At 38.9% G+C, this 18,970-nt stretch overlaps 1 protein-coding gene across 5 annotated transcripts in view; it reads right to left on the bottom strand.

Moving 5' to 3' along the window:
* ZNF800 (zinc finger protein 800) overlaps positions 1-15,319 on the bottom strand; it is a 32,342-nt gene extending 17,023 nt beyond the window's left edge. For 2 of the 5 annotated variants that reach the window (XM_021002293.2, XM_021002289.2), the window contains exons 1-3: positions 15,229-15,319; positions 14,414-14,535; positions 8,418-8,513 (exon numbers count right to left, since the gene is read on the bottom strand). In XM_021002293.2, the coding sequence (XP_020857952.1) occupies positions 8,418-8,513; positions 14,414-14,474 (157 nt within the window). In that variant the 5' untranslated portion in view covers positions 14,475-14,535; positions 15,229-15,319. Of the gene's footprint in view, positions 1-8,417; positions 8,514-14,413; positions 14,536-14,969; positions 15,156-15,228 lie in introns of those variants that run through there. The other 3 variants (XM_021002290.2, XM_021002291.2, XM_021002292.2) reach the window with 3 other exon arrangements.
* Between the last annotated feature and the right edge of the window lie 3,651 nt (positions 15,320-18,970).

The following is an 18,970-nucleotide window of genomic DNA, read 5'->3' as shown; positions in this document are numbered from 1 at the left end:
AACTCAACATGTCCAAAACAGAACTCATTATCTTTTCCCCAAACCAACCATTCTTCTGAATTTCCCAACTTCTATAAAGAGCACTACCATCCTTTCAATCTATCAGGTTCACAACTTCAGTGTTATCCTTGCCTTCTCACTCTCCCCCGTTCCACATTATGTATGCAGTTGCCAAATCCTGTGATTTCTAACTCCTCAATGTCTCACATCCAACTTCCTTCTTGCCATTCACAAGGCCACAATCCAGACATAATCTGACACATAATCTATGTCTCATCACCTCTCATTTGGACTATTATAACAGTGTCTTAACTACCTTCCCTACAAGTCTCTCCCCCTATGAAACGCATCTTTCAAACAGCTACAAAAGTGGTTTTCCTAAAGAGCAAATCTAACCACCTCACTCCCTACTAAATAAACTCCAATTGTTTCCTATTGCCTTTAGAATCAAATATAAATTCCTCTATCACTAAAAGTCCTTCACAACCTTCACATTATTCTCCTCCCTGAACTCTATGGTCCAGCCAAACTGGCCTTGCTGCTGCTCTTCATACACAGTACTCCATCTTCCAGGCTTTACACTAGCTGTCCCCCTGCCTGGAATGCACTCCCTTTTCACCTCAGTGCCTTTTAGTATCCCTGTTCCTTCAAGCCTCAGATCAAACACCACCTTTTACATGAAGGTTCTGCTGATTCCCTTTCCCTCCAGAAACTAGTATTCTTCCTCCCTAAATTATCTTTTTAAAAATGTATTTTATATCTTTTGCAAATACATTCATGTACACATTTTCTCTCCCAATAAAATGTAAGCTCTTTATGAGGGTTAGGGACAATTTCATTTTTTCATGATATCCTCAGCATCCAACACAGTGCCTGATATGAGGTATTTAATGAATGTTGATTTTTTTTTGACTGACTGATAGACAAAGTGCAAGTACAAACTGGAGGAGAGAAAGATCATTTTCACTTAAGAGGACAGAGGAGCCAGTGAAGGTATCATGGAGGAGGTAGTACCTAAACTGCGGCTGTGAATGAAGAGATTTCAAAAGATGAGGGAGTTGGTACATTATAAGCACAGTGGACAGCATAAGCAAAAGAAGGGAACTGTAGAAGGTAGGACAAGGATGAGGGAAGGGAGAATGGCTGAAGTTCAGTTTTGCTAGAACCATGTCTGTATGAAGAGGAGTAGTATGAGATGAGGTTGAAAAAGTTACTTCAAATCAGACTACAGAAGGCTTTGAACTGACAAAAGCAGGCATTTAGTCTACTTTTCAAATAAAGTACAATGTGGGGCATAAAGAAGATTTGATAGCATAATGCCTGGATTTCAATCAATCAATATTTATTAAGGGCCTACTACATGCAAGGCAATGTATTAAGCACTGGGGAGATATTAAAAAAAAAAGCAAAGGACAGCCTCTGCCCTCAAGGAGCTTACAATCTAATATGGGAGACAACATGCAAACCAAAACAAGGAATATACAGGATAAATAAGAAGGAGGGAAGGTGCCGGATTTAAGAGGGGTTGCAGAAGGCTGCCTATGGAAAGTGAGATTTTAGTTGGAATTGAAAGGAAGCCAGGGAGGTCAATAGTTGAGGCAGAGGAGCTAGAGTATTTCACATATGTGGGACAGGCAGAGAAAATGCCTGGAGCCAAGAGACAAAGTGTCTTGTTTATAAAACAGCCAAGAGGCCAGGGTCACTATATCGAAGAGGCTGTGGCAAAAAGTAAGATATAAGAAGACTGAAAAGGTAGGAGGGGACTGGGTTATGGATGGCTTTGAAGATGAAACACAACATTTTGTATTTGCTTCTGGATAAAATAGGAAGCCACTGGAGTGTACTGAGCAGGGGGTAACATGATGAAACCCGTGCTTTAGCAAAACCACTTTAGTGGCTCAAGGGAGAACAGACTGGAGTTGGGAGAGACTTGAGGCAGGCAAGCCCAACAGCAGGCTATTACAATAATCCAGGCTTGAGATGGGGCCTGCACCAGAGTGCTGAAAGTGTCAGAGGAGAGAAAGAGCCATATTTGAGAGAGACTGCAAAGGTGAAATCGACAGGCCTAGGCAACAGACTGGCTATGGTGAGAGACAGTGAAAAATCAAGGATGACTCCTACTTAGGTGGCAAGCCTGAGGGACTGAGAGGATGGTGTTACCTTCTACAGTAACAGGGAAGGTAGGAGGGGGAGATAATTTAGGGGGTAAGATAATGAGTTCTGTTTTGGACATGATGAGTTTAAAATGTCTACTGGACATCTAGTATGAGATGTCTGAAAGACATCTGGAGACGCAAGATTCGAGGTCAACAGATAAATGGGGAAAGATGGGTGGAGTTTTAAATCATCAGCATAGCATGGAAGGTGATGACATCACTAAGTGAAATAGTATAGAGGGAGAAGAGAAGAGGGCCTGGGACAGAACCCTGAGGGACATCTACAGTTAGAAGATGTGATCTGGAGGGGGATCCAGTAAAGGAAACAGAATGGTCAGATAGGTAGGAGGAGAATCAGGAAAGAATGGTGTCCTGAAATCTAGAAAGAAGAAAATATCAAGGAGGAATAATCAACAGTGTTTAATAGAAATTCAAAAGAATGAGAATGAAGGAAAGGTCATTGGATATGGCAACTAAGACATCATTAGTAACTTTAGAGACAGCAGTTTCAGTGGAATGAAAAGGTCAGAAAGATTGTAAGGGGTTTGTTCAGAAAGTGAAAACAAAGAAAGTGAGGGCAACTGTTGTTGACAACCTTTTCAAGTTTAGCTATAAAGGGCAAAAGGGATATAGAACAATAGTTGGGGGGGTAGAAGCGTCAAGTGAGAGTTTTTGCAGAATAGGGAAGACATTGGCATGCTCGTAGGCAGAAGGAAGTGAGGAAGCAGATAGAAAAAGACTGAAAATAAGTGAAAGAGTGGGGATGGGATGACAGAGGGGGCAATCTGTTAAAGGAGGAGGGATGGAATAGGATCACTTGAACAAGTAGAGGGGTTAGCCTTGGTAAGAAATAAGACCACATCATCATGTGAGACAGGGGTGAAAGAGGAAATGTGTCAGAAGGCATGTGAGTGGGATAGGAGAAAAGGAGTTCACAGCAAATGGCCTCAACTTTTTTCTGTACAATAAGAGGCAACATTCTCAGCTGAGAGATTGGGAGGAGGGGGAATAATGGGAGGCTTGAGTAGGGATGAAAAGTTTTGGAAGAACCTCTGTGGAAAGTGAGAAAGTGAGTTAAGGGAGGTATACGTAGGTTGGCCGAGTAGCATAGAGGGCCCAGCTGACATTTATGTAACACAAATTTGTAATGAACCCAGTCAGAATGGTGATTTTTCTCCACCTCTATTCAGCATTATTTGTGTAAGAGCACAAAGGGTGGGAGTGGTTCAAGGCATGATAAGACATGATAAGACAGCAAGGGATTCAAGACAGGAGGACAGAGTAGAGATGAACTGGTTTACCAAGGAGTCAAGATGGGGAAAGAAGAGAGAATAATTAGTGCTGAGGAGATGACCTGGGAGAGAACTGATCAAGGGATTTCTCACATGATCTTGGACAAATCACTTAACCATTATGCCTTAGCTTCTTCATCTGTATAATAAAGATAATAGTACTTCTACTACCTACTTCACAAGGTTGTGAGGAAAAGTACTTTGTAAACTACAAAGTTTCCCCCTTTTACCAATTATTTCTAATTTATAGGCCATTTACTTCTTCTTAGCAAATTCACGAGATGTTAGGCAAGGACTGAAAGGGCTGGTCAAATTCAGTCCAAACAATTCCAATTAAAACTCCAATAACTTTAGTACAGGATTTAGAAAGAATTATGTTTAAAATAGTTAGAAAATATGTTTTAAATAAAATTTAATGAAGAAGAAAATATTGCTCAAAAGGAGATTCTACCTAAATATCCAGTAACAGGGGAATGACTAAATAATTTGTGGTAAATTATCCATGACAATTAGTATCAAAAAATATGAACAACACATAGAAATTAAAAGGCATTAATGAAATAATAATGCAAAGCAAAAAAAAAAGTAGAACCAGATGACTGTTGGTTATAGTTAATATAACCAAATTTTTTTTTAATGAAAGAGAATAGACATACAAACATGATGAGACATTAAAGGGAGCCACTGAAAAATAACTATGATACTATATTTGTTGAAATTATCTAAAATGTAAATACTTACTAAGAAATATAAACTGGTTTTGTTGATGTCCAATGTTAAGTTTATAATTAAAAAAATATTTTAAAGGCAGTTACGGGAATAGGCATGGAGCTGTGCTAGGGCTATGGAATTTCACAGATGTAGACCTGGAAAACCAGACCAGGAAAGTCAAAATATGGCTAGAAACAAAGTATAGGAACAAGAGAAAGGAATGTCCCTAACTCAAAAAATACATGAGACAGAGAGCCAGACAAAATAGTGAACCAGCTGCCGGTACCAATAGTCAGGTATCATGGAGCAGGCAGGAGCCAATATTCAAGACAACAGTGAGTCAAAAGCCAGTCATGCAATAAGAAGTCTGAAAGTACTTAAATCATGGAGGTCAAGAAAGAGTGAAATATTAAAAGCCAGGGAAAGCAGTCAAAGCAGAAACTAAAAGTTGAGGTAAAATTGTAGGTCAGTCTGTGGTGGCAAAGAATTGGAAATTGAGAGGATGCCCATCAATTGGGGAATGGCTGAACAAGTTGCGGTATATGAATGTAATGGAATACTATGGTGCTATAAGAAATGATGAGCAAGCAGACTTCAGAAAAACCTGGAAAGACTTGTATGGACCGATGCTGAGAGAAGGGAACAGAACCAAGAGAACTTTGTACACAGTAACAGCCACGTGGTGTGATGACTAACTTTGACAGACTTAGTTCTTCTCAGCATTGCAAGAATCTAAGACATCTCCAAAAGTCATGATGGAAAATGCTTTCCACATCCAGAGAAAGAAGTATGGAGTTGGAATGCAGATCGAAGCATACTATTTGCTCCTTTTTTTCCCCTTCTGTTTTGTTTTGTTTCTTCTTTCTTGTGGTTCCTCCTATGGGTTCTAATTCTTTATAACATGACTAATGTGAAAATAGGTTTAATAGGAATGTATATATAGAGCCTATATCAGATTGCACGCCATCTTGGGGAGGGAGGCAGGAATGGAAGGGGAAGAAAATTTAAAACTCAAAAGCTTATGAAAGTAAATGGTGAAAACAAAAAATAAATTAATTTTTAAAAATTGTAGGTCACATAAACCAAGCAAGAAGTTAAAATAGAAAAAATAAAACTCAAGAAAACTGGGAAATACTGAAATTAAGTCAACTCCAACTGAAATAAGAAGTAGTACCAACACCCAAATATTCCTAGACTAGCCAGCATGTACAGGTGGCAAAGAAATGATACTCAAGACAAAAGATATTAACCTGGCTGGAATAGAAAGTGTGGAGTCCAAGGTAAGGTCCTGGTAGTCAGCTACTGCCCAAGTAAACTAAAAATAAGGGCTGTAAAAGGGTTGGGAAGACAGGGGTTCCAGGGCCCTGGCTAGCATAAGAATTCTTAATCTGGGAAATTCCTTTTAAATATTTTGATAAATGTGTTTTGATAAAACTGCTTTTTTTTGTAATCTTATGCATTTTATTTTATTCATTTAAAAACATTATTCTGGAGTGGGTCAATAAGCTTCACCAGACCTATCAAAGGGATTCATGACACAAAAAAGGTTAAGAACCCCTGGTATAGAACAAATCACCATCTTCCACTCTGTTCAAGGAACATGACACCACTAGGTCATTCCTTCAGAGTAGGTTGGGGTGGTCCACATGTAGAGAGCAGAGCCCAGTAAGAGAAAGGCACATGAGCCAGGGACCTGTATTTGGGAAAGGATGTAGGAAAAAAGGTGAAAAGAGGACTTCAATAATAAACATTAGGCCACTAAGACAAGGGGTATGGTGAAGGAGAATCAAGGCAAATTAACAAACAGGAAAACAAAGTCCTCCAAGGCAAAAAAAAAAAAAAAGACTGGTGGCATCTGGGAAAAGGTATTAGAGATAGAAGAAAGAGAGCTGCCGGTTACAGAGATCAAAAGGAATGTTCAGTAATTTTTGCTTTGGACCCCAAAATTTCTAGCTGTGCCCTTCGGAATACTCATAAACTTAAAGTATATTTGTTCTCCCATGCTCCCATACAAATACAGATACATAACTATAGAAAATCATGTGAAAAACATCAGGAAGCATGAAGTGTCTCAAAATCAAGATACATAAAGAACTTATTTTTAAATTTCTCTACTTCACAGATATTGACAAAAAATGTTTATATTAAAATATATGCAAACTAAACTGTAGTTAAAGGAAAAACCTCCAAAGATTATGCAACTACTTAAGAAAACCAAAGGAAAAAAAAGTGTAACAACACATTGTTCCTTACAGCTCTAGAAAATTTCAGTCCTCAGTTCACAATTACCCTTGTGAGAAATATGACAAACTATTAAAAAAAAGTGTTAACTTGGAGTTGAGAGTCTTGGATTTGAAATCACCTCAGACATTTACAATCAGTGTGACCACAGGCAAGTCACTTAACTTCTCAAAGTGTCAATATATTCATCTGTAAAATGGGGATAACAATTCTTGAACTACCTGTCTCACAGAATTATGATGAAAAAAAGCACTTTGCAAAAATAAAAACACTACATAAATGTGAGCAATTATTATTGGTGAATAAATCTATAAATTAACTGATAGATTCCTCCAAAACCCAAATTCGTTTTTCCATAACACACAGCCTAATTCTGAATCACCCAATGTCAACTGATATGTGCTATGGGAATGCAAATAATAGTATTCAGCATTTTCAATACTGGCCTAACAAAACAAAACAAAAATTAACAATAATGATAATAATAAGTCAGAAGCCTAAACCTAGAGGGTGGGAGTGACAGGGAAGTCAACTCGTGAATTCCAAAGTTAAGTAAGGGACCTAACAGATTATCTGCTCTGTAGTTTGTCATCTTTAGATAGTCCCTGGCTGGCCCTACAGATAAAAGAGGGGTGTGTGTATATAAATATAAAGATACACACACATACAGAGTATACCAAGAAGACAGCCATTTTCTCATGTTGAAATTGTTTCAAAAAGAAAAAAAATTGTACTTTTACTAAAGGTGCTTAGTAAAAGTACTATAACAGGATTTCAAGTATGAATTAACTTTAAAATCTATTCTATACCATTTGCACAAATAATACAAAGAACAAAATCAGTATAAAATGACCTTGCTTGCTCATTTAGAATTGGAAAGAAAAAGTTAAGAAAATCACAGATGAAGAAGTCTCATTATCCCTTGCCTTATTTCCATGGATCAACTAGCAAGTCAAAGAATAGATTACATGTTTCATATTTCAGGTAGCTGAAAGAAAATCCTATCATAAAATCTGGACACCTTCTGTTACACTAGAAATTTCTTGTGTATTACTCTAAATAAATGGACCAGTGTTCAAAGACTTAATATTTAGAGACTTTTATTTTAACATCATGTGTTTAACCAGATTTGACACAGACATCATTAACAGAGCATAATCCTTGTAAGGTAGATAATGTAATATAGGTTATAGGTTATATCTGTAAGGTGACAGGAACCTAGTAGATACTAAATACTTGACTATATTTAAGTCATAAATGCTAGGGTTTAAGAACTGCTCATGTTCCCGTGAAAGCTTAAGTTTTTTCCTGATCCTCCAGCTGCTCATGCCTGCCCCCCCCACCTGTTATTTCTTTTGTATAGACTTAGATGTGTACAAGTTATCTCCTCCCAAAAGAAATGTAAACTACTTGACATAAGCTGTTTCATTTTGATCTTTATATCCTCAATGCCTGGCACACAGTAGGCACTTAATACTTGCTGAATGATCTAGAGACTCAAGATAAATATTATAAGGAATAAAATTTATAAAGAGCATGCATCAATGCAAAATAAATAGCTTCCAGTAAACTGAGTTTTTCTAGAGGTTCCTTAAGATTGAAAATTCTTTCCAGTGATGACAAGATTTTTCAATTATGTAGTCTCAATGGATACTAAGTGGCTATTCAGTTTTTCAGGGATATACATTCATATCTGTCAGTAACATATTACCTATACCGAAAAGTTAAAATGTATCATCTAAAACACCAAATAATCATCTTCAACTAGAAGATTTTCTATTACACTGTTCTAAATATACGCAGAACTGAGGAAAAGCTAATTTATAGAAAAATCACCTTAAATTTTATCAACTTTCAAAAAGCATTTATGGAAATTAAAAGGTACCTTTTAAAGAAAAACAACACAAATTTTGACTTTTAAGAAAGTCATCTGTTTCTAAGGTTTTCTAGATTTGTTTCTGCCTCCTCCTATACAAATGTCAAGAAACATATCTTGAAGCAAAGCAAATATTCATACCTGATCGAAAGCATTCAATAATTTGTTGAATGCCAGATTTGGAAGTCTGCAGTGGTTGCTGTAACAAAGGAGGATCTCCAGGTTCCAGAATATACACTGTATAAAAGATATCAATACCCACCCCATCCCCATAAAGAAATTAATATCATTTATATATTACAACTGAAATATAACAATGCTTTAGGTTTTAAACATATGTACATACATAATTATAATACAAATTATTATAGTGCATATTACTCACAGAATGCTCTTTATAAGACAAAAACCAACATAATATGACTAAGTACTCTTCTCAATGGAAATGATACTTAGAGTAGGAATTAAGTTCAAAAACAAAAATGTATTTTTGACTTTTGGGTCTGACGATTCTTCTTTTCTTTTTTTTGCTAGGCAATGGGGTTAAAGTGTCTGAGGTCACATTTCAACTCAGGTCCTCCTGACTCCAGGCACTGTTCTATCTACTGCGCTACCGAGCTGCCCCTAGGTCTGAAGATTCTTAACAAAAATTCCCTACATTTCTCTTGAAAAAGAATGAATGTTATAACTGTGTTTAATTTAAATCACACGATACCTAATGAGCCTAGAATCACTGACTCTCAAGGTTATCTATAGCTTTCTGTTGACACCCATGCAAACTACAATTCTAAAACTCCAGACAGACACAGAGGTGTTGCTTGTACCTCTAAAATCATTTAACAAAGCACACAGTGGAAAACGAAGTGTAGTTGACAAAAAAAACTCTTGAGCATCAGCCCCCTTTCTTATTTCCCTTCATGCCCCAACCTGCCACCACAAGGTAATACCAATCAGTCTGCAAAACTAACCAGGGGAGGGCTGCTTCAGTGAGGTGTACCCACTGTCAGAGAACCTGAACGTACAAAGTTTTAAGCTTTCCAATTAAGGGAACTGATTCCATTTCTGACTGCTTGGTGAACTACAAGTTCTGAAATTAATATGAATAAACAGGATCCTCAGTAATCAAATCAAGATAAACCAGACAAGAGAATCTAGAAACAATTAAATTGTCCTAAGGAAGTAAAAACGTCCCAGCTTTAACAAACATTTCTAAAACAAAATAAAAACAGAGAAATAATACAAGTTTTCCAAACTCTTGACACTAACTCATCTTTGCTACTATATGTGACAAGTACCAAAGGTCAGAAATCTTTCTCTTATATTATATTAGGAATGATAACTAAAGGTCAAATATACAAAACAAAGCTAAGAATAAAAATAATCAATTTTTTCAAAGACTTTTTTCCAGTTTTTCAAAATTCAAAAACTTCTTAGTAGTTGATAGTCATACCCATTGAAAAACATATTAAAAAAAAAAAGAAAAATTCCACATAATTCTAAAGAACTAGGCATGTTCCAAGGGAGTGTCTATAGGTAAAAACAGTTCTACAAAAGAATCTGAGGACATAAGAACAATTCTAGTAAAGAACAGAAGATAAGGGAAGGAAAGGGAGATTTCCACACCTTGGTATGCCTTTCTTAGGACACGCAACTCCATGTAGGAGGCATATTCCAGAAATCTTTAGTAATTCCTTAGGAATAATAAACTCTACCCCCACAGCACAGCAAGACATCCAAACCCAGAAACATGTTCTTCCTGAAGTGCTTCTCACCTCAGTAATTTCCCATATTTCTAAGGCAATTTCAAAGCTTGGCATATACACACACTCATACTAACATTTAGCCAAAGATTCTTGAGTTAGTTCTGCCATACATGGACACTGTCCATGTAGAACAGTATATGGAATCATCACTAGAAAAAAAAAATTTCTCCCTCACCTGCAAACATACTCAGGCTTCTGAAAATATTTACTGCCACTCCCAAACCTAGAAAAGTTTACTTACCTGGTACTACTTATCTAGCTCCTCTCTCATACACCTTTGTACCCCTTCCATGATGAGCAACAGACAGATACACTCAAATTATTCGTTCATTCTAGCTCAAAGCCAGCCACTTTCTCCCACCATGAAACCCATGTTCATAATTAATATCTTCACTCATGGCCCTGAGGTGCATCCTTCCAGGTACAGGAGCACACTGGAACAAGTTTCAACTGCAAGGCTATTTTCTTCCCTATCCCTACCAAGGATTCCTAAGATACTTATTCTTCAAAAACACAATCATATTTTACCTAAATACCTCAAAAGAGCCATGATTTAATCTATATGGATACTCTAGACACTAATGAAGATTGCAACCCCTTTGCACACAAAAGAATTTCATGAGTTGCTGTGGCCAACAAAAATAATCATATGGTGACCAACCTGCTAATGACCTCTGAACTCAGAATGATATTCAAATACTATGCCTATACTGAAAGCCTTTTGAGGTTAGTTAAGACCTGTCAGACAAAGCTCTCTGGTAGAACTCTTCAGGAATCCAGGGACAACTTCATGTCACAAAGTTGTGTCTATCTCAACCAGCCTAAAGCAATCCTCTTTACTCTTAAGACATTTATTCCCACCTCTAACCTAACCCAAACATGTGCCTAGGAATACACAGTCCTCATCCAAGGCTTCACTGATGGCCTATAAATTAAACTAGGGTACTCTCTAACTTCTAGAAAACAACCTTTTGGGAGAATCCAATCGAAATATTTCAACCATCAATTCTTCCAAGACCTCTTCTAAAAACTACCACCAAAATACATTCTTCTAAACTTTGGGGATCATTCTCACAGAAAACACCTTTCCCTGAAATAATAACTAATGGATCACAATTAATCAACACCTACCCAGTCTTCTGCTTAACTAACATAAATTAATTTCCTTACATAAAAAAAAAATCTCAGAATTTTAGCAAAAACAAAGCAATAGGAACAATATCTAGCCTGAAGAGCACTGAAAGGTAACATCATAGAAAGCCTATTAGTATTTTTTAAATTTACTGCAATTCCTCTAATGATTTCTTGAATTTTCAAAGATAATCAAAGGTTTAGGTTCACGTTAAAATATTTAAAGGTAATTTTAGTATATTGTCATAAAAAATCCTTAAGTCCATGAAAAACTTTAATTATTAGAACACTGCAATTAAGGTAACCTTGCAAAATACATTTTCTATTTTAAAAACTGCTTCAATTTAGAGAAAGACTTGAATTCTCTTCAAACATGAACTGGAATACAGGCTCAACATGCCTCAAATATATTGGTATTGTCTACTTCAAAAACTGGCAAATTTTATTCTGATATTTTTCATGTAGTACTTTTTTCTTCCCCACAGTACTAAAACAACTGGCAGGTGTGATTACTGAGATACTGAAATATCATGGAGGACAAGAAAAGAGCCCATAGGATGAGATAAGGGGAAATGCTCTCCTAACTTTCAAAAAAGGAAAAAGAATGGAGTCTGCAAACTAAAGGTCAGTGACCTTAACTTGGGAGTCCTAACAAAATTCTAACCTATATTACTAATAAGATGATAAATGAACATCAACAAAAAGCTTGCCCAAGAAAAGGTCATGCCAGACTAATGTTAATTCCTTTCTGTAACAGACTTAATAGGCGGTAGGTCAGAAGAATGCTGTAGATTCAGTTTATCTGAATTTTAGCAAAGCATTTGACAAAGTCTCTCATGCTACTCTTATGGTTAAGATGGAGAGATGTGGACTAGTACAATTACATGAGTTCTAAGCTGGTTGACTGCCTAGACTCAAGTTGATGGCAACTTGGCAGTAGGTCTCTAGTGGAGGATACCAGGGATCTGTGCTAGGCTCTGCGTTATTTAACATTTTTATCAATGACTTGCCTAAAGGCATAGCTTTTCAAAATTCTTAATGAAACAAAGCCGAGGATAGTTAACACAACATATGACCATCACATTCAAAAAATATCTTGACAAGTTAGAACAATGGGCCAAATCTAATAAAATTTAAAAGCAACTAAATGTAACGTACTACAATAGGCTTCAAAAAATCGACTTCATAGGTACAAGATGGGAAAGGTTAAATAGCAGTTCATCTGAAAAAAGTCAGAGGTTTTTTAGTGGCTGATAGTCACAATATGAGTCAACAGCGCAATATGGAAGTCAACAATCTTACTGACTGCATGATAAAAGGCACAATATCCAGAGTTACGTTAGTCCTACTACACTCACATACTGGACTACTATGTTCAGGTCCCAGGCACCACATTTCAGAAAGAATATTGATAAACTGAAGAGGATTGTAAAAGACCTCAAGACAACATTGTAAGAAGACTGGTTGAAAGAACTGGGGATGTTTAGCCTTGAGAAAAGAAGACTTATATGGGTCATGATAGTTATTTTCAACTACTTAAAGGGCATTTACAGTAGGGATTGGACTTGTACTGCTTGGCCCCACAAAACTAGAAACAATGTATGGGAGTTGCAGATGAGATAAATTTAATAGATAAATTTTGATGTAAGGAAAAAAATTCCTGATGGTCAGAGCCATGAAAAAGTGAAATGGACTGCCTTGGGAGTCCACTAGATGAATTCCAGAAAAGACTGGATGACCATTTGTCAGTATGCTGGAGAGGAAACTCTTGTTCTGGTACAGGGTGAACTAGACAGACTCTGAAGTTGCAACTCTAAGATTCTATAATTTCTAATTCACACAATACACAATATGAATAGAACCTGAGTTTGTTTTAGGGTGCCTAGATATGGATTACAATGTTTTAACCTTAGAAAAACAATAAAGCTATTAAATAATGAATACAAAGAAACTGGTTTCCCATTCTGAAATCAGCTATTTTATGGCAAAAGACTAAGTAGTGGTAGTAGTAAAGTGACAGAAACAAAAAAGAAACCCAGTTCTCATTCTCATGAGCAGAAGCTAACCACAGAGATCCCTCCAAACAAGAAAGTCTTTCCCATCACCATTTATTCCACTAAGCAAAACAATCATTTAGCTTAAGTGAATAGCACTATACTGAAACCTGGTGCATTCAGGTAGTTAAAATATTACCACCACCAGTATTCCAAATGCTCCAAATCTAAAGACCTAAAGTGGTCCAGCAAACTCTTCATGGAGAATAGCATAAAGTAATGTGTACACTTAATTAATGAACAACTGAATGAATTTGGTAACGTTTTTTCTTAATAATTTTTAAGGGAAAAATATTTATAGTGAAAGAGTATATACATTTCTGTGCATTCAAGCCCATAATGAGGGAAGAAAAGCCTTTATTTAGAAAAAGTAAAAATGTTTATTCAGTGATCCTATTTTAAGCCATACATATAAATATCTATAAATAAATTAAACTTTAAATGATTGTTCTAATGTAAGTAGAAACATCTGTCAAACAAATTTAGGTATCACCTTTTTAAAGTGAAAATGTAGCTAAAGGGCAGCACTAGGTTGTTAAAAGCGCTGAATCTCCCAGTTCACAAGTTAAATCAAAAAGTCAACTTCTGTCAGATGAACATACACCAAGAATACTTAGGTATCCTAAATGTATACAAAAAATGGATTTTAAAAAATTTATATAACAGAAGAGGATTTCTTAAAATAACAGTATTTAACAGAACCTGGGATTAGCCTAATCAGTCCAGAGCTCCATTTTTAAAAAGCATAACTTCTAAGAAACTAGGACTATATTCTATCCTCTGTTCACATAAACTTATCACATTCTTTTGATTTTTAAGAAGCCTAAAAGCAATAATCTGCAAAAAGATAAATGCAGTTTCTTCCTTTCCTTTCAGTTTAACATTCACAAGGGCATGGGGAATTACTCAAGCTGTCTTTGAAAGAAAAGGAAAAAGGACTGAGTGACTGATCTTGTGGAAATGATTTAATGTGGCACTTGGAGGATATTTTTTTGAGGAACCAACTAGGGGAAACCTCTGGCTGCTAAACAAGTCTTAGAGCTCCATAGCTATTTTGCACCAGGCAAATTAAAACTATTTCGAGCCAACTTCTTGGACGGAAGGGAAGGAAACAGGAGGCAAGGTACGGACAGAGAAGGTACGCTAAAAGAGTCAAGGCTGCCTTATGGGAAGAAAGGATGGCCTATACCTGGTTCACAGCATCCATGATGATGGTGGTCAGTCTGACAGCACTTGTCCCTTAGAGGCATTTTCAGTGGGTGCGACCTACTTTCCTTCTACAGTTCGAAGCTCCTCATTGCGGCTCTTCTGCTGAAAAAAGCACAAGCCCAGTCACTCACCCTTAGCCTCCCGGGGAGCTGCAGCTGCGTTTTCCAGACGTGTCCACTTCCCGGTGCCTCCACCTCCCGCTTCCCCCCGTCTGTCCCCTTCAGACAAGCTCCATCCATCCTTACAAAGATGAGGAGCCCCCTCCCCTCCCCGGCGCCGCGGGGCAGCGCATAAGGGGCCTCCCTTCTCTGCCAGGGAGCGAGGGAGGAAGGAAGGGACGGAAGCCCGAGTTGGGGAAGCAGGCGTGGAGCCTCAGCCAGGACGGGAAGGTGTCTCCTCTCTGCCCGTAACCCCTGCTTCAGACGCATGGCTCCGGGGGCTGGGGGAGAAGGGAACGGAGTCGGCGACAGACGACAAGTCACGACAAAAAATAAGATTAGTAATTTTAAAGCCCAACCCAACTAGCTCCAACTTACTCAACTCCCGGGGCTGGCGGGCGTAAAGCAGGCAGGCCGGGCGAGCGGCCGCAGGACCAGCCTAGCGTGGGAGGCGACGGCCGGCACCTGGCACAGCCCCCACCGACCCCCGGCGGCGGGAGGCGGGAGGGAACCGGGGCCTCACTCGCTGGCTCGCCCGCTCCCCACCCCCGCTCTCTCGCTCGCCCGCTCTGCGCGCAATGCTCTGCGCTCCCAAAGAATCCCCGCCGCCGACGCGGAAGCGGCCGGCGCGGCTTACCCCCGTCTCTCGGCGGGCCGGGGCCGTGGCGGTGGCGGCGGCTCACGACGTCCCTCCGCGCAGTGGGGCCGGCCGGCGGGGGCGCGGGCGCCGGCAGTTGACAGGGGAACCGCCCCGACCGCCGCCCCTCTGGAGGCCCGGCCTAGAGTCGGAGGGAGCCGGGGAGCCCCCCCGGCGACAGCAGCGGCGGGAGCCCGGCGCCCCTTCACCTGCAGGGCTCGCCTCTCTCCTCTGCGAAAGGGGAGGGGCTGGGCTAGGGACGGGGGTTTTTCCCCTCTCCCTTTGGGCCTTCTCTTTTTTCCTTTTTTTTTTGAGGGGGCTGTTTGAAGGAACTTTATTGAGTCAGCCTGTCGCTGTCCCTCAAGCGGTCTCTCTCGACGAAGACGCGAGCAGCAGCCGCCGCAGCCGCGGTGCGGATAGCCCGGGGGGATGTGGGGGAGGGGAGAAGCCGAGGCTCCGAAGCCGACGACAGGGAGCTCGGAGGCAGACGGCTGACCCCGGACGGAGATGGGAAGAGGGCAGGAAGTGACAAACGCACGGAGGAGGGAGTAGGAGGGTGGCCGGCACTCCCGGGGCAGCGCGGCGTAGGGCGCATGCGTGGAACCGACGTTTCGTTGGGCTGTTGGCGAGCAGGCGGGCGGCTGTGAGCTGGGCTGGAGAGGAGGGAGGGAGCCGTAGCGGGGCTAGTTTGGCGTTACTTCGGCTGCCGCAGTACTTGGAGCTCTCCAGGGCTAGACGACGGTGAAAGGGAAGCGAGTGGTGCAGCTTCTCAGCGTCCCAGTGACGCTGTCTACACTACCCACCTGTTCCCCCCCACGTAATAGTAAAATTAGGTTAATGAGAAAGAACAAGGAATACGTGTTTGTTAAATGAATGAATCTGGGCGGCCTTAGGTCCCTGGGACTGTGTTACAAACCAGAGAAGAAGATGCAGGAAGGGACGGAGGTAGAAGACAAAACGATCTCATTAACAAGCATGTGAGCTGGAATTAACCATAATTTCAGAGTGACCGTTGGTGAATTTTTCTGATGAAGATTCAGCCAACTTCTAAACTTCAAAAGTTACGCAACAGTATTAAAACCGACTCTTAGGAGCCAGAAATCTTCAGGGTTTGAGGGGAAAGGATATCTTCTCCCTTGACTACCATGACACTGTCAGTCAAACGTTTTATTAAGCACCTACTGTATGCCAGACCCTGCACATAACTTCTGGGGACAAAAAAAGAAACACACAAATGACAGTCCGACCCACTAATTCATCTGGCTTAGCTTCCTTATTCTCCTATCTTTTAAAGGAGTTTATACCCTCAAGATTTTGACTGTCCTCCCACTCCTACTACTTATAACCTCTATACAGATGACTCAAATCTATCTCCAACCCCAACATCTCCCTAGAGTTCCAGTTCCATATTAATTTCCAACTGACTGATCTCTTTATCTGAATGTTCTGCCAGCACTTCAAACTCAAAATGTTTATTAACTGAACTTAGGTTGTCTCCAAACCTGCCCTTCCCTGTGACTTCTCACTTTTTTTTTTGATGGTGCCATCATTCTCCCAGTCACCTAGTCTTATAAATCTAGTAGTCTTTGAGTTTCAGTCATCCTTTTCCCTTAGCCCACACATCCAATCAGTTGCTTTGTTCTCTGTTTCCTGGTGAAAGGCAAGGTAATGTGCTAAATTCACAATTTAAGAACTGGGTTCAAATCCCACCTTAGATATTCAATAGCTATGTGACCCTGGGACTCTAAGCCTCAGTTTCCCCATCTGTAAAATTAAGATAATAGCACCTACCTTACAGAATTATTGTGAAGATCAAATGGGATAGTTATGTAAAGTGCTACATAAGTTTGTTAATATTCGCTGCTTCTTGAATGGCACTCACCTACAAAAAAACACTCCTACAAAAAAACTAATTTAGGCCTTTATGACTTCTAACTTAGGCTATGGATAATAGCCTCTCCTATATCTCCTCTTCAATCCATCTTAGACAATGTGACCCAAGTTTGATCTAACCATACCACTGTGATGGTGTCCTTCATTTACTCAATAACCTTCTGTGATTCCCCATTGCCCTTTTTTTTTGGTAATTTTTATTTTACACTTAAATACAAAGTGAGAAAAGAAAAGAAAAACCATTTGCCATGTACACAGCAGACCACAAGAAAGGATTCAATATAAAACAAATTTCCATTTCAAAAAAACCTATGTAACTGCTACCCATTGCTTTCAAAATTACCCATCTTTGCTTCCTCGTTGGTTTTCTTTTGATCTCTGCTGTACACTTTTTACTTTGTTTTTTTCACTTCCTCACTCCCCACCCTAAAGAAGGCTACAATTAAGCATAGGTAGATAGATAGATAAATAGATAGGTAGACAGATAGATGTAGATATGCATAAACATGAATATCTATAAATGTACACATATATACATATTCACTCATAACATGTATGTAAGACTTTATTACGTTTATTTCCTGCTATCATCTGTTTCTCTTGAGGTGGATAGCATCTCCCTTCATAAGTCCAAGTCTTTCCATATTTTTCTAAATCAATCCCCTTATCATCTACATGACAGCAATATTCCTTTCTGGATTCAAACAGCATCTTCCTTCACAGGATCTTTGAAGTTAATTTGGGTGTTTGTAATAGTCAGGAAGACTTGGTTGTTCATAGTTATTCTTAAAATGATACTGTTGTTACTATATAGAATGTTCTCTTGGTTCTGCTCATTTTGCTCTTCATTATTTTGTGGAGGTCTCCATGCTTTTCTAAAATCATTGAGCTCATCATTTCTTATAGCAGAGTAATATGTCATCATGAATATTTACCACCATTTGTTTAGCTATTCCCCAATTGACAGGCATCCTCACAGTTCTTTGCCACTACAAAGAAAGCTCTATAAATATTTTAGAACATATAAGTTCTTTTTCCATTTTCCCTAATCCTCTTGGGAAACAGACCTAATAGTGCTAGGTCAAAGGGAATAGGCAGTTTAATAACTCTTTGGGAATAATTCCAGATCTCTCTCCAAAATGGTTTCATCAGTTCACAGATCCACCAACAATGAATTAAAGTCCCAATTTTTCCACATCTCCTCCAACATTTGTTGCTTTCCCCTTTTCTCATTTTAGCCAATCTGATAGGTATAAAATGATATCTTAAGGTTGTTTTAATTTGCATTTCTCTTATCAATAATGATTTAGAGCATTTTTTTCATATGACTATATAAATTGTTTTGATTTCTTTATCAGAAAACTGCCTATTCATATCCTTTGACCATTCACCAATTAGGCAATGACTCACCTTCTTATAGATTTGACAAAGTCCTTTATATATTTGAGATATGAGATCTTTATCTGAGGAACCGTCTATAAATTCTCAGTTTTCTGCTTTCCTTCTGATCCTGGCTACATTTGTTTTATTTGTACAAAGTCTTTTTAATTTAATATAATCAAAATCATCCATTTTACATCTCACTACACTCTCTATCTCGTTTGTTCATAAAGTGTTGACCTATCCATAAGTCTGATAGTTAATGTTTCATGTTCTTCAAATTGTCTTGTAATATCTATGTTTATATCTTCATCATGTATACATTTTTACCAAATAATGAATTCTTATCCCAAAGATTTAAGTCTTTACACTTGTCAAACACTGGGTAGCTATATGCATTTGCTGCTGCAGATTGCATGTCTACTCTGTTCCACTGATCTGCCTTTCTGTTTTTCAGCCAGTACCAGAT

The sequence above is a fragment of the Phascolarctos cinereus genome, unplaced genomic scaffold (assembly GCF_003287225.1).
Source record: "Phascolarctos cinereus isolate Bilbo 61053 unplaced genomic scaffold, phaCin_HiC Scaffold_1;HRSCAF=81, whole genome shotgun sequence".
In the NCBI taxonomy this organism is placed as follows: domain Eukaryota; kingdom Metazoa; phylum Chordata; class Mammalia; order Diprotodontia; family Phascolarctidae; genus Phascolarctos; species Phascolarctos cinereus.
This window is presented reverse-complemented; position numbering and strand designations above follow the sequence as displayed.